The sequence below is a fragment of the Saccopteryx bilineata genome, chromosome 1 (genome assembly GCF_036850765.1).
Source record: "Saccopteryx bilineata isolate mSacBil1 chromosome 1, mSacBil1_pri_phased_curated, whole genome shotgun sequence".
Lineage (NCBI taxonomy): Eukaryota > Metazoa > Chordata > Mammalia > Chiroptera > Emballonuridae > Saccopteryx > Saccopteryx bilineata.
Window position 1 is genome coordinate 264,227,058 of NC_089490.1, and position 14,730 is coordinate 264,241,787.

The window sequence follows — 14,730 nt, forward strand, 5'->3', positions numbered from 1 at the left end:
TACCTACATTATTCACATAATTTTTTTCCATTAACCTGGACTTTACTAGTTCAGAATTTGAGGTCATTCGGTTATCACATGAAATGTATTTTCATGCTATTCAGTTATTAAAGCAACCTGAACGTAAGTTGTTTAAGCTGGAGACTTTTTAATATATAATTTAATATGTGAAAATTTAGAATTTCAAAACTCATAATCTAGCCTAGCACTGTTCCAGAAAGCTTTCTTCAATACTGGGAATATTCTGTATGTGCACTATCCAGTTTGGTAGCCACTGGACAAATGAACTATTGAGCACTTGAAATGTAGTTAGTGCAACTAAAGAATAAATTTTTTTTAAGTTTAATTAATTGAAACTTGAACAGCCACATGTGGCTAGTGGCAACTGTATTGGACAGCACACAACTAGACAGTCTAGCCAGGCAGCAGAAAAATATTTGTTGTAAAGAAGATTGTAAATATTATATATAAAATTCTCAAAATAAATCAATCTTAGTTCATTTTAGAAACAAATGTAAAAGGCTTCCATGTTTGGAAATGACAAATTAGGTTATTCTGACTGAATTTCTAAAAAGTTTGCTGAATAATATTTTTTTTGATCATTTTGAAATCAACAAAGAGCTGACAAGATATTGAGGCCAATTCCTAAAGGTCAGATTCTTTGACAAAGAAATATAAGCTGAGCGTTGCAGCACCTAATGTACTTTTGTCCTGACAATGTACAGAGGAAGAAAAGACATATATTGCTTTAGTATCTCTTTGTTAAGCATTGTAGAAGGAAAGTTTCCCCCAAAGCTCATGCCCTGTACTCTTAGCTAACTTCATTCATGTTTTATTGGCCTTGAGGCCACATGCCTACTCTTAAACCTGTCAGGGGCAAAAAGAATGAGATTACTATAATTGGTTTTTACTAATCCGGATAGGCTCCTAATGGACTTAAGGTTACCTTCCCTGAGAGGTAAATTCCTGAGCAAAAATCAGATTTTTGTTAACAATCAAGTAAAGAGTAATAGTAGATATTGGTTATGCCCCAGGTGTCTGTGTCAGAGCTCTTTTAGTTTCCACCTTTGCGGTAGTCCTCTCTTATCTGACCAGGATACGTCCCAAGAACCCCGATGGATACCTGAGACTGCAGAGAGAACTCGACCTTATACATTCATTTTTACCCCTTATACATACATGCATACCTATAATAAAGTCTAACCTATAAATGAGGTACAGTAAGACATTAACAACAACAATAATAAAATAGAACAGTTATAACAATATACTATTATAGAATTTATGTGAAGATGGTCTCTCCACCTCTCTCAAAATATCTTGTGCCGTATCCACCTTTCTTCTTGTGGTGATGCAGCATGAGACGCGGGACAAAGGGATGGGATGGGATGGGATGGTGCGAGATTTCATCATGCTACTCAGATCAAAATTTAAATTTAAACGGAATTTCAGTACAACTTAAAACTTATGAATTGTTTATTTCTGGAATTTTTCATTTAATATTTTCAGACTGCTGCTGACCTTGGGTAGCTGAAGCCGGGGCTACTGTATTGGTAGAGGAAGCAGCAACAGTGGTAGTAGTAGCTGCTTCTAACATGTACTGAGCACTAAGTACTTATCAGATTTATTTTTCAAACCATGTTTTCTCCTCATACTGAGCATTCTCCTCAGTAGTGACTTGGCTTAGGAAGATATTTTTCCATTTCTATTTTTTCAGCATACATCTAGAAAAACTGGGATAATTTAAAGTTTTGGTATGTTTGTTCTGTTACAGCCTTGTTTCTGCAACATAGATGAACTCATAAATGATTGAATTCTTTTGCTCCATATTATTTGCCACTAAGCAATACACCAGCTGAAGTCAAACTTCACTGGTACAGCAAAACAGAGGAAAAGTGTGCTGGACATGATGACCACTCATTCCACATTTTTCTTTTAAAAAATCTTTTTTTTTTTTTTTTTGTATTTTTTCTGAAGCTGGAAACGGGAAGAGACAGTCAGACAGACTCCCGCATGCGCCCGACTGGGATCCACCCGGCACGCCCACCAGGGGCCACGCTCTGCCCACCAGGGGGCGATGCTCTGCCCCTCCGGGGGGGGGGGGGGTGTCGTTCTGCTGCGACCAGAACCACTCTAGTGCCTGGGGCAGCGGCCAAGGAGCCATCCCCAGCGCCCGGGCCATCTTTGCTCCAATGCAGCCTTGGCTGCGGGAGGGGAAGAGAGAGACAGAGAGGAAGGAGGGGGTGAGGGTGGAGAAGCAAATGGGCGCCTCTCCTATGTGCCCTGGCCGGGAATCGAACCCGGGTCCCCCACATGCCAGGCCGACGTTCTACCGCTGAGCCAACCGGCCAGGGCCCACATTTTTCTTTTTGTTCAGTTTGGCCACGTGCTCTGTGGTGCAAGTGCTTCTTGTATATTTCTGCCTGTTCTTTGTACATTGGTCTCTTGTCTTACAACCCAGCAATTTCAACTCTTTCTTACTTTCTTCACCATTTTTTTAAAAAAAGATAAAAAATCCTGTGTTCACCCCAGTATTTGTTAGGAATTTTCCATGTAATTTAAAAATTTTGCCAGTATTTTCTTAGCATTCTTATTGTTGTCATTCTTAGTGTTCTGACTTCTGGCTGCCCCCAATGCTGTTTTTCCCTTATGCTTCTTATTTTTACATGCATTTTTGCAGAAAGAGATTTTTTAGAAATGTTTGTATCATATTAGAGCAGAAACATAGTTCTAAAATCTATTCTCAAAGTTTCTATTATATAGACTGCATAGACAGAGAATTTAATGATAAATCATAAAGGTACTTGATTGTAGTTAAGATTGAGTAATGCTAGCAAAACTTTAGTATTTTCCAGTCAATATAGAATGGGTGTTACTATAGAAGCATCATAGGGCTATTGTGTTTGTATCCTTTAGGTTAACCTCAGTACTTATTTCTAAGGGTATTATGCTTTAAATGTTCTATTATTCTATAATGGCTAGGTGTCTGTTAGGAGGTACTCTAATTGAAGGGATGCAACAGAGTATACTTGTCTTTAATCAAATCAGCCTCCTGCCTTATTGCATATTTTACACAATTTAATACTATGCCTGTTTTATTTAGTGACTGTGAATAACATCTGAGAGAAATCTTTCCAATTAGTGAAAATCAGTTTAACAGTCAAGAACTAGAAAATAATTCATAAGCATTTTTGGCTTTGTCATTTGCAATTCAAGAGCTTTTCTTGAGATTTAAATAGAGATACTACTAAAGATAAATTCAAATGATTGTGGAAAAGTTTTCCAGTTAGTGCCCAGGAAGAGATGATGTCAGTAGGTCAAATAGCAGGACCACAAGGGCTCTTTATTTTGTGTCATGAATCTTTGAGGCTTGCCCTGTGCTTTCTAATATAGGCCCTTATACATTCGATTGATCTTACTTGCATTCCTTTTGAGACCTTTCAATCCCTTCCACGTAGCCTATCAGTTTCCCTCACTAGTATAGCAGTCTTGACCTCTTTGTTTCTGTGGCCGACCAGCTGGTATAGATTACTGCTTAGTTCTCATGTTTTTATATATAATACTAATGATTATTATTAGTTCTAACTCTCTGATTAAAGTTGAGTTAGCTTCATTAAAATTACAACTGAAAAATAGAATAAATGAGAAAATCACAGGGGAAGGAAAATATATAATATAAAACTGGGGTCAGTGCCTTAAATATGTACCACCAGGTCCTTCCACTTACTAAGAGTGGGCCACAGATTTTGCTCTGGATTTTTTTTTTTTTTTTTTTTTTTTTTTACAGGGACAGAGAGAGAGTCAGAGAGAGGGATAGACAGGAACGGAGAGAGATGGGAAGCATCAATCAGCAGTTTTTTGTTGCGACACCTTAGTTGTTCATTGATTGCTTTCTCATATGTGCCTTGACCGCGGGCCTTCAGCAGACCGAGTAACCCCTTGCTCGAGCCAGTGACCTTGGGTCCAAGCTGGTGAGCTTTTTGCTCAAACCAGATGAGCCCACGCTCAAGCTGGCAACCTCAAGGTCACCAACCCGGGTCCTTCCACATCCTAGTCCGACGCTCTATCCACTGCACCACCGCTTGGTCAGGCTTGCGCTGGATTTTCTAGTGACCCAAGTAAAGGGGGTTAAACTATCAGTTTTAGGTTCATAATGTTTATGACAAAAAGGAACACTTTATATTTTGAGGCCTTGATACTCCTGTGTGGACTCCTACACTGTGGTATATCAGATTGAATTATACAAAGTTCACAGTACTACAGTACTCTGTTTGCTCAGGTTGGAGGAGAAATTAGAACCTAGAACTAATGTAGGCCCAAAAAAAGTTGCTAGCACGAAAAGAAGAGAGCTTCACATTCTCCCGAATTTTATTCTCACCACAGACATTTGAAAGGTATAGGAATGGGGGTGGGAGAAGCCAGTGTCCTCGTTAGTTCCTGTCCCACTTACCCCAGAATCAAAGACAGAGATTCACAGAAATAGAAGAGGCAACTATTAAAATAAAAATTATCTCAATGCTAAAGAATTAAAAATAGATTGGAAAAGGATATTCAGCTGCCAAATTGGCTTGACCACTCTCAACAGCAACAAAACCAATTTACAGGCCAAGTTAGACACACACAAGACTCTGAGGCTGATTATCTGTCTCAGGAAGTATCTGATGGGCATCACCACGGGTCATGCTCAAAAGCTTTCTAAAGAATCTAGACAAGGTAAGCTTCTCTGAAAGAGTTTGGTTACCTTTGACATGGACTTACTTATAGTCTAACCTTACCCTGCATCAGAACCAGATTGCTGAGAATATTCTGAAATAGCATCCTTGCCCCCAGGGAGAGGTTTGGGGTAAGTGACACCAAAGTACACAGTTGATCCATTAACTAACAACAGTTTCTGTCCATATCCCAAGTTATAGTTAGAAAACAAATATGTATTAACCACTTTATTCTTATAAATATTGTGCATAATATTTTATATATGTAGCAAAAAATAACAGGAGCAGTGTTGTTACTCTTCTGTAGGTTGGTATGAATGTTATGGTGTGCATCAAGTTTTGAGAGTAAGGACTAGCTGTTAAGTATAGAGGAGGGCTTGCTTGTTTATTTTGTTCTTAAAAGAGATGTTTAAAAAATTACAAAGTAAAAGTTTCTTAACGTATTTATAGGCTTCGGGGAAAGGGTTATGCTCTGAATAGATTGCATTTTAATTAAATTGAGACTCAACAAAGCACATTAGAAATACTTTTAAACATTGAAAACTTGCATAGAAGATTGTTGTATCAAATATGTCAGCTAAATTCAGGGTTGTCTGGACAATGTAGGTTTATCAGGCTTTTGTTTTGTTATAAGTAAATGTAGTGTGAAACTATAAAAAAATCAGAAACTACTAAAGTTGCAGTGTTTGCATTCGACACACAATTAACTTTATAAATGCCCATATGAATTACTTCAATGAGAGAATCAGACAGTACTTGATAACTAGGAAATCAGGAATTTTGTTGACAACTTGTAAGAGAGGGTGCAGAAGCAAGCCTTTTTAAAGCCATGTGGCATTTTTCTGTTTAATTTAGAAAAAGATGTCTCTCTGGGTGAACAAACAGAACTATGCCACTTCTTCACAGTCCTTTGTCAAGTGCAAGTCTTGCTCAGCAGAGGAAGTGTTGGAATCGAAACTCCATTTATGCTCCTCCAACTAATGGGGTATTCCTGGCTGAGAGTAAATATATTGCTGTCCTGGAGAGGAAGACGAGAATTAAATATGGGGACTGTAGAAGGCTAGTCTACTGTAACAGGAAAGAAGTAAAAGTGGATTTGGTGTAAAAGCAAGAAAGGAGAAGAGGCTGGAGATGGAAAAGATAAAATCTATAGAAGAACAAAATTCCAATTCTGCTCAGTTTGCAGTTTTCTCTGAGTCGTAGGAATCCTCGAATCTCCACCCTGCCCATCCCCTCAGGAAGAGCAGAGGAAGAGCAGAGGAAGAGGAAAAGGGGAAAAAGAATTTTTATTCTCAACCTACTTCTCACTCTTTATTACACATAAGATAAAATACAGAGTTTTTTGTTTGTTTGTTTGTTTTTCTTCAGAATTTTCCTCCTTTGTAGACATTTGGGAATAAATTTCTCTTAAAGGTATGGGCATTTGGGGTCTGTTTTGCAAATGATAGAAAGAAGGCATAAAGGAGTTCCTGGACTTGCCAAGGTTATCCCATTATTCAGGACAAAACCAGGATGGGAACCCCAGGGATAGAAATGCCACTACAAAGTTTGTCAGAAGAAGCTGAGAATTTTTTCTAAGCAACTGTTATGCCCTTAATGAATTATTTTTTTCTAGGTTTATCTACAAATATTAAGTCAAAAGGAGATGCTTTTAAGCTAATCTATATAGAATGTGTTAACTTAACTTAGATGTCTAATTTTAAAAAGTGATAGTGAAAATAATACTGATTTTTTAACTTCCTTGAAAATACTAAGATCAAAAGATGCTGAAACCTGCAGCTTTGCTCTCTGAATTTATGTGGAGCCCTGCTGTTCGCTTTTTAAAAGGAGAGGATGCTTGATTAGTGTTAACACTAGGAGGCTGGAAACCTGTCAGGCTTTACATAAATAATTTGTTGCTTATGCCCATTGTTCTCTGTTAGAATTTCTGCATAGTGTCAGCATTTATAATCCCTAAGTAATTTAAAAAGCATTACTTCTTAAACTCTCCACAATTCCTAAACAAAAAATAAAAGATATCTTTTATGTAATTTCTTCTTAAGAAATTAACTCTTCTTTGATCACTCTTCTGAACTTATTTCTAACCAACACAAATTCAGAGCATTTACTGAAGGAGACATTGAAGTCAGGGGAACGGAACACTAACTTGTTATATTCTCTAGGACCAGAAAGGCATGGGACCAAGTTGTCAAGTCTACTACAATTCCCTTAAATCATTCCATTTTCTATGCTATTCTGTGAACATTCTAAACACACTCTTGCCTCAGGGCCTTTGCACTTCCTTTTTCCTGGAGCACTCTTTTCACAAATAATGTACATAGGTCACTCCCTCAGTTTCTTTTAACTCTGCTCAAGTGCCACCTTATTTAAGAGAATTTCTCTGACTTATACTATTTAAAAAAAGAAAACCCTTCCTCCCACTATCAGTCTCTTTAATTTTAACCTGCTTTATTTTTCTTCTTATCTGCACATACAATGTACTCGTGAAAGCAGGGACCTAATCTCTTTTGATTATTGCCTTATATCCAGAGCCTAGATCACATGTGACACATAGTAAGCATTTGATATACATTTGCTGAACAAAAGAAAGACAGTAAAACCAGTTCTTGTACCTTGTTTTAAGAGGGTTAATGATGACTCACGTTGTGTCCTTCGGAAAGCCATCAAGGTCTATAACCTTTCAGTTAGGGGTTAGATTTGCTCAGTGTGGATCTGGAAGAAAGAAGCAAGATCACTGGATTATAGAGCAAGACAGAATTTTGCTGAAAATAAGGAAGAACCTGATAGTAATCGCAGCTGTCTGAAAAGTATTTGATCTTTCTGTAGATGTTTATACAAACTGTAGGACCACTTTGGGGATAAGTAGAGGACATTTAAGCACACTGTGCAAATTAGACCATATTCTAGCATCATTTCTTAAAAGTGTATGATTTAGTATTGACTCAAAAATTAATAATTGTTTGGTTCTTTTGCAAAGTACTGCCAGACAGATGTATCTATATACTGCTCACAAAATTTGGGGGCTATTTCAAAATGAATATGAAGCTATAAAATATCCCCTAATTTTTGTGAGCAATATATATATTATTAACACCTAAATCAGGAGTTGGCAAATTCTACCTCCTGTGTCAAATGTGGCCCATCACCTCTTTTTGTAAATAAAACAATTGTAACACAGCCCTGGCTATTTACATATTGTCTGTGGCTTCTTTCACATTATAATGGCACAATTGAATAGCTGCAATGGACACTGTATGGAACAGAAAACCTATGTTCCATGTACTGTGTTGCCCTTTACAGAAAAAGTTTGCCAGTCTCTACCCTTAACCAATAAAACTGCAAAAAGATAATGCATGGAAATGTGTCTATATTCAGTCTACCAGTTTCATCATCAGCATCGATTATTGTATGAATAAAGATCCAATCATAATAATATAAATCTTTCTGAATATTTAAATTAAATCAAGGGAACTTAATACAAAGAATTGGTTACATGGTGAGGGAAGAGGCTTACAAGCCCATAGATCAGGGGCAGCTGCCACTCCTACCAAGGAGACCCAGGAAGAAGGTAGTTTTATCAGAGTCCAGAGGCTGGAATCACACAGCAGAAGCTGATCGTCTAAGATAGGGTTGAGGAGTAAGGCTTCTGCTGCTTGAAGTTGGAGCCACAGAAAGATTCTGCTTCTGCCTTAGATGCTTCCTGAGGTAGAGAGGAAATGAGAAGAATACCTGGGCTTCTCCCACTAGTGCCTTCTTACATTGTCTGAGACCGACGGGAAGTCAGCTGGCATAGAAGCCTGCAGAGTTTGTTTCCCTAAATACAGAGCAGAGCAGAAGGTGAGGGATGCATCTAAGGATGCCTGACCCACAACCAGCACAGCTGCTAAGAGTTACTCAGAGCTACCATGGGCCAGGTACAGAGCTAAACATTTTACATGACTCCTCACCTAGGAGGTAAGTGCTAATATTATCCCCAGTTTATAGACGAGGCTTGGAAAATGAAGTACATTACTCAAGGCCATGAATTAAACAAATGACCAAGTTAGAATTGAATCCAAATCTGTCTTACTCCAAAATTCTTATTTTTAAAGAATTGGCCCACACATTCTATAAATGAGAGGGAAAAAAGGTAGTTTGGATAAAATAAGAAACTTGCAGCTGGAAATGACAATGCTGGGTTTGTAGCCCAAGTTACTCCTATTAGATTTTTGTTTATCTTTTTTTTTCTTTTTTTGACAGAGACAGAGAGTCAGAGAGAGGTACAGATAGGAATAGACAGACAGGAAGGGAGAGAGATGAGAAACATCAATTCTTCATTGCAGCTCTTTAGTCTCCTTCGTTGTTCATTGATTGCTTTCTTATATGTGCCTTGACCAGGGGGCTACAGCAGAGTGAGTGACTCTTTGCTCAAACCAGCAATCTTGGACATAAGCCAGCAACCTTGGGCTTCAAGCCAGTGACCTTTGGGCTCAAGCCAGCAACCATGGGGTCATGTCTATGATCCCACGCTCAAGCCAGTGACCCAACACTCAAGCTGGTGAACCCGCGCTCAATGCAGATGAACCTGTGCTCAAGCTGGTGACCTCGGTTTTTAACCTGGGTCCTCTGCACCCCAGTCCAATGCTCTGTCCACTACGCCACTACCAGGTCAGGCATGAACAGAGTTAGTGTCCAGAAGACACTTGGATGAGGGAGGTGACCTTGCACCCTGAAACTATTACTAAGCAAACTTTCTGTACCCAGTTTACTGTGATGTAAAATAACATTATTAATTACAACTACCTCATAAGATTGTTGATGGAGATTCAATAAATAATACATCTTAAGACTTCTGAATAGTGTGCCACAGAGTAGGCATTTACTAAATGCTTCGTAAATTCTAAGTCGCTGTTGTCTTTCTTAATATTTTTATTATGCTGACTCTTAGAGTGTTTATCACAAAAAAAGAGTAGATCAGAAATTTTATAAAATGTTTTCCAAGTTTGTCATCAAACAGTAATATTCTCCTATTGGACCTTTTACTTCTCTTCTACTTAGGAGAGCCATTACAAGAGAGTTAAAAGTAGGATTTTTGTTTTAAATGAATGACTCTCATAACTTTTATGCTACCTTTGTTTGTTAATTTGAGGCTTTTTTATGTACCCATGCTTTTCTTTGAAATATCACATCCTCTTATGCTTCTATACAGTTTCTTTCTTCCATGTAGGATGGCTTTTTCCCCAATTATTTTTAACATACGACCTTTTCCTGCCTGTCCCCATGGCTTTACTTGGCTTTATTCTTAATAGTTACCCCAGCCCCATCCCCGATGTCCTTTTTCCTCACCAGTTCAATCCCTACAATATCTCATAATGTCACAAAGGTTAAGTGTTAATAATATTTTTATTATAATACACTCAAGATTTGCTTCTAGAGGAAATGTTTCCCTAACTAATCACATGACACATTAATTCTTCACTTTTATACAACATTTATGGGCAACCTGTAACCTGCCGTCATACACTTATTGCTTGAAATGGGGCTGTTGTTTTTCTATTTGTATCTTGTTTCTCCAACTACATTGAAAGCCATGCTTGGATGAACTTTTAGGTGGTTGATGCTTTATAAATTCTAAGGTTTTTATGTAAAAAATTATAGATAGAGTTAAAATTATTTGTATTATTTTTTGGGAAGGAAGGAAGAGAAAGGAGAAGCATCAACTCATAGTTGCGTCACTTTACTTGTTCATTGACTGCTTTCTCATATGTGCCTTGACCAGGGGGCTCCAGCAGAGCGAGTGACCCCTTGCTCAAGCCAGCAACCATGGGCTTCAAGCCAGTGACCTTGGGATCATGTCTATTATCCCATGCTCAGGCCAGTGACCTTGGGGTTTCAAACCTGGGACCTCAGCGTCCCAGGTTGACACTCTCTCCAATCCATCTGACCACCAGTCAGACTATTTGTATTTTTTTAAAATTGATAATATTTACTTAAAAACTAGTCTTGCTGCATGGCAGAGCCATTCTCAACTTTAGTCTTTGTATGGAATTCCCTGAAAATGGCTAGAAGAGGAAAGCATTAGCTTACCGTGAAACAAAAGGTGGAAAGTGTATCTTTACCAATATCATGCACAATGTAGCCTATGGTTCATAGTTATTTTGCATTAAAACAAAGGTAAGAAGGGTAATTCGGTAAGCAGAATTATTAGGTTTGGCATTGCAGCTTTATATATATATTTAAGCTATTTTAAAAAAGACTTTTTATGTATTCATTTTAGAGGGGAGAGAGAGAGAGAGAGAGAGAGAGAAAGAGAGAGAATGGGGAGCAGGAAGCATCAACTCACATATGGGCCGTGACCAGGCAAGCCCAGGCTTTTGAACCAGCAACCTCTGCGTTCTAGGTTGACACTTTATCCACTGTACCACCACAGGTTGGCTGCAGCATCATATTTTAATGTGAAGAAAAATATTTTAAAATCCAGGGCTCATAACAGAGTGTAGCCCTGCTGTCCCTATTTTCAGAATCTGAGGCTTTGGACTTGATATGGTAGAAATTTGAACCACAGTATATAGGAAGTATTGATGACCATGCACATATTTGCACATTGTGGTCTCTTATTTTTACACATGCCTCAAGGGGCTGTTTGCAATGTACTGACCTCAGAAAACTGTATCAAGTACATGTAGAAGTCTTAGGGAAGGTGGTAAAAAGGATATCCAACAGTGTCTGTGACATACTCCTCATTTATTCACAATTAATAATTTTATCTAATTACTTGCTCTGTTCTTCCATATTTAAAGAGGATGTTCCTTGGCCAGTGTTTCAAAAGCAGTAGCTTTGTGTTTTAGGTACGATAGCTGCAGAACTCCGAAAGATACATCAAATTAAGCCATATTATTGATCAAACACTGTAGGATGTTATACTTTTATTTCTTTATGAGCTTAACTATTGAATTTAGGATGGCCCTGTGGTATTTGGCATCTGGACCTCGCTAGATTGGCAAGATTTTCTTCCTAAAAAATTCTGGTGGAAATAGCATTCCAATTTTTTAAAAACAAATAATTCTCTTTTTACCTTCCCAACATCCTCCTCTCTCCTCTACCTAACATGTACATGTTTTGAAACAAATTACTATTTTTTTTCCTGTGATGGTAAAGATGAAATGTAATTCCTATTAAGTCCAAATTCCTTGAGTTTGAAGGTGTTTAAACTTGAGGCCTAGCATTCTGCCCAGTTCATCCCATGCCTTTAAATATGGTTTTTGTCAGAGCTAGACAGTAAACAGTTAGAGTAGGAGGGATCCAAACCACAATTAATAGTGCTGAATGTCATGTTACAAACCTGCCTCTTGATTCCTTAAAATAAAGAGCTGGGAGTAGCCGTGGCAACTGGACCTCAAGGACTGCTACCAAAAAAGATTTTATGTATTAGTTTCTTCTCCTAGTTTTTATATGTGTTTATAAGGAGATACCTGATGGATTGATCGCAAAGTGGACTCTGACATGCGACTGAGTGTAAAGTTATATGGAAACTATCTAACACTTAACTTTGTTTAAATGACTTCAGTTATTTCTGCTGTGGCTAAGATTACAATTCAGACACTTCAGTCTGAATGCTGGTTGTAAAACAGTAAAGCGAATGCCAGAATTATAGCCACAGAATAAGGCAGTGAGCTAATGTGATGGAGTTCAAGCAATTTTAATTTTCAGGACATTGTCCCTTGGTTTTGGAAATTTTCAACAATGGTACCATTTATGATTTTATTTTATTTTAGCCATGTCCTTTGGGGGCCCGAGATTTTCGAGAGAAACAGTGTGCAGACTTTGACAATATGCCTTTCCGTGGAAAGTTTTATAACTGGAAACCCTATACTGGAGGTAATGTATAAGCCGGCAGAGCATTCATCATGCTTGAGAGCTTTGCAATCATAAAGGAATATATAAATACATACAAACACACACGCACATTCCTACACACACTAGTAAGATTTAGTTTTTATAAACCAAAACAGGAAAATGCTGATAGTACGCTAAAGGTCTCATGTTTTAGTTTCCCTGTACTAAAGTTTATATGTTAGTACAAATGATCAGAAATTATTTTTTGAAAAACAATTTTATTTAACAGTGTAATAAGGCTTGATATAAAACTAAATAATATTTTTGAGTTCCTGACTTCCTTGAGGTATATGGACATTATATTATAATTGTTAATAATCAGGTTGTATTTAGAGTTACCACACTAAAAACAAATTATAATAATATAAATCAACTCAAAGAGGCCAGAAAAATCTGTGTTCTTTCTTGGGAAAAGGCTAAGGATCTTTCTATATTATTATTCTTTAACGTTGGAAAACATTTTTGCTCTTTAATTTGGGTGTGTGTCAAACAACAATTGTTTAGTAAAAGCACAAGAAGTTTTCTATGTTCCTAAAATACAAACTAAATTTTGTTAAAGTTTTGTCTTGCAAAAGTTGAATGTATGTTTAAATTTTTTGCTTATTTTAACATTTTTGAAAATTTTTCAACATAGAGCAATATTGATATAATTTTACAGTGACAAATGTATACCTCTCACCAATATTCTACCATTAACATTTTAGTATACATTTTTTATCACATATCTAGTCATTTCTCTATTTATCAATCTATCCCTTTTCTGGATGCATTTCAAATTAAACTGTAGCCATTAATAATATCCTTTTCTATAAATATATAAGCATGTATAGTATTAACCACAGTTCAATATTTATTTACTTTTTTTTAAAGGTAAGAATATGTACATTAAAATGAAATGCGCAAATCTTAACTTGGACTTACCCTGAGTTTTAAAAAATGCATACGCTTGTAAAACCATTTGGAGATAACAGAACATTTCATTACCTCAGATATGCAGAATCCTCATAGTCCTTACCAATCAATAGTGACCTCTACCTACTTGTTCTAAGAGGGAACTAGTGTTCTGATGTTTTTTCTTACCATAGATTAGTTTTGTCTATTCCAGAACTTCATAGAAATGAAATTATGTCATATTTACTCTTTTGTGCAAGGCTTCTTTAAGCCTAATATTTAAAAAGTCTATCCACATTGTTGTTATGTATAAGTAAGTAGTCCATTCCTTTTTATTGCTAAGCAGTATTCTATTACAATAACCAGTTTGCTTTTCCATCCTGCTATTGATGGACACCTGGAGTGTTTCTAGTTTACAGTTGTTATGAATAAGCTGCTGTGAACATTTGTATATGCATATTTTTATGGGCATATGTCATTATTTCTCTTGGGTAAACAATTAGTGGTAAAATTGCTAGGTAATAAGATAGGTGTGAGTTTAGTTTTAAAAGAAACTATCAGATATTTTTCCAAAGTGATTGTACCACATCCCACTCCCACTAGCAATGTATGAGTTCTGTTTGTTCCATGTCCTTGCCAAAATTTGATGTTTTTAATTGTCTGGTGGGTGTATAATGGTGTCTCAGTGTCCTTTTAATTTGCATTTATGACTATTGATTGTGTTGAACATGTTTTCATGTGTTTACTGACTATTTACATACCTTTTTTGGTAAAGTGTTCAAATATTTTGCCTATTTGATGTTTTATTTTTTTATTCTTGAGTGAAAGTAATTTATCACTTAAGTTTTACAAGTATCTTCTCACGGTCTGTGGCTTTCTGTTATTTTTTAAATGGTGTTTTAGATCAGTATAGGATTTTAATTTTGATAAATTCTAATTTTTCAAGGTTTTTGTGTTCTGTGCCCTGTCTTTAAAATCTTTGCCTTCTGTAACTCAAGATGATATTTTCTTCTAAAAGCCATGTTTTTGATCATTACATTTAGATGAACAATCTAAAAATAATTTAAGGGTATGGTGTACATTTGTAGTGTATTAATAAACTCTATTTGTATCTTCAATCTATTTGTCAACCGTATGTTAGAGCCTACCTGAGTTAATTACTGTAACTGTATTGTCTTGAACACAGGTAGCATAAGTTCCTCCAAATTTTTTATTTTTATAAAGAATTATTTGGATATTCTAAGTACTTTTT

The 14,730-nt window shown here is 36.6% G+C and overlaps 1 protein-coding gene across 1 annotated transcript in view; it reads left to right on the top strand.

Annotated features, from left to right (window-relative positions):
- Window positions 1-14,730, top strand: part of ADAMTS6 (ADAM metallopeptidase with thrombospondin type 1 motif 6) — a 280,816-nt gene that overhangs the window by 172,127 nt on the left and 93,959 nt on the right. The window contains exon 14 of the mRNA XM_066253589.1: window positions 12,467-12,569. Coding sequence (XP_066109686.1) covers window positions 12,467-12,569 — 103 coding nt within the window. The remainder of the gene's footprint in view (window positions 1-12,466; window positions 12,570-14,730) is intronic.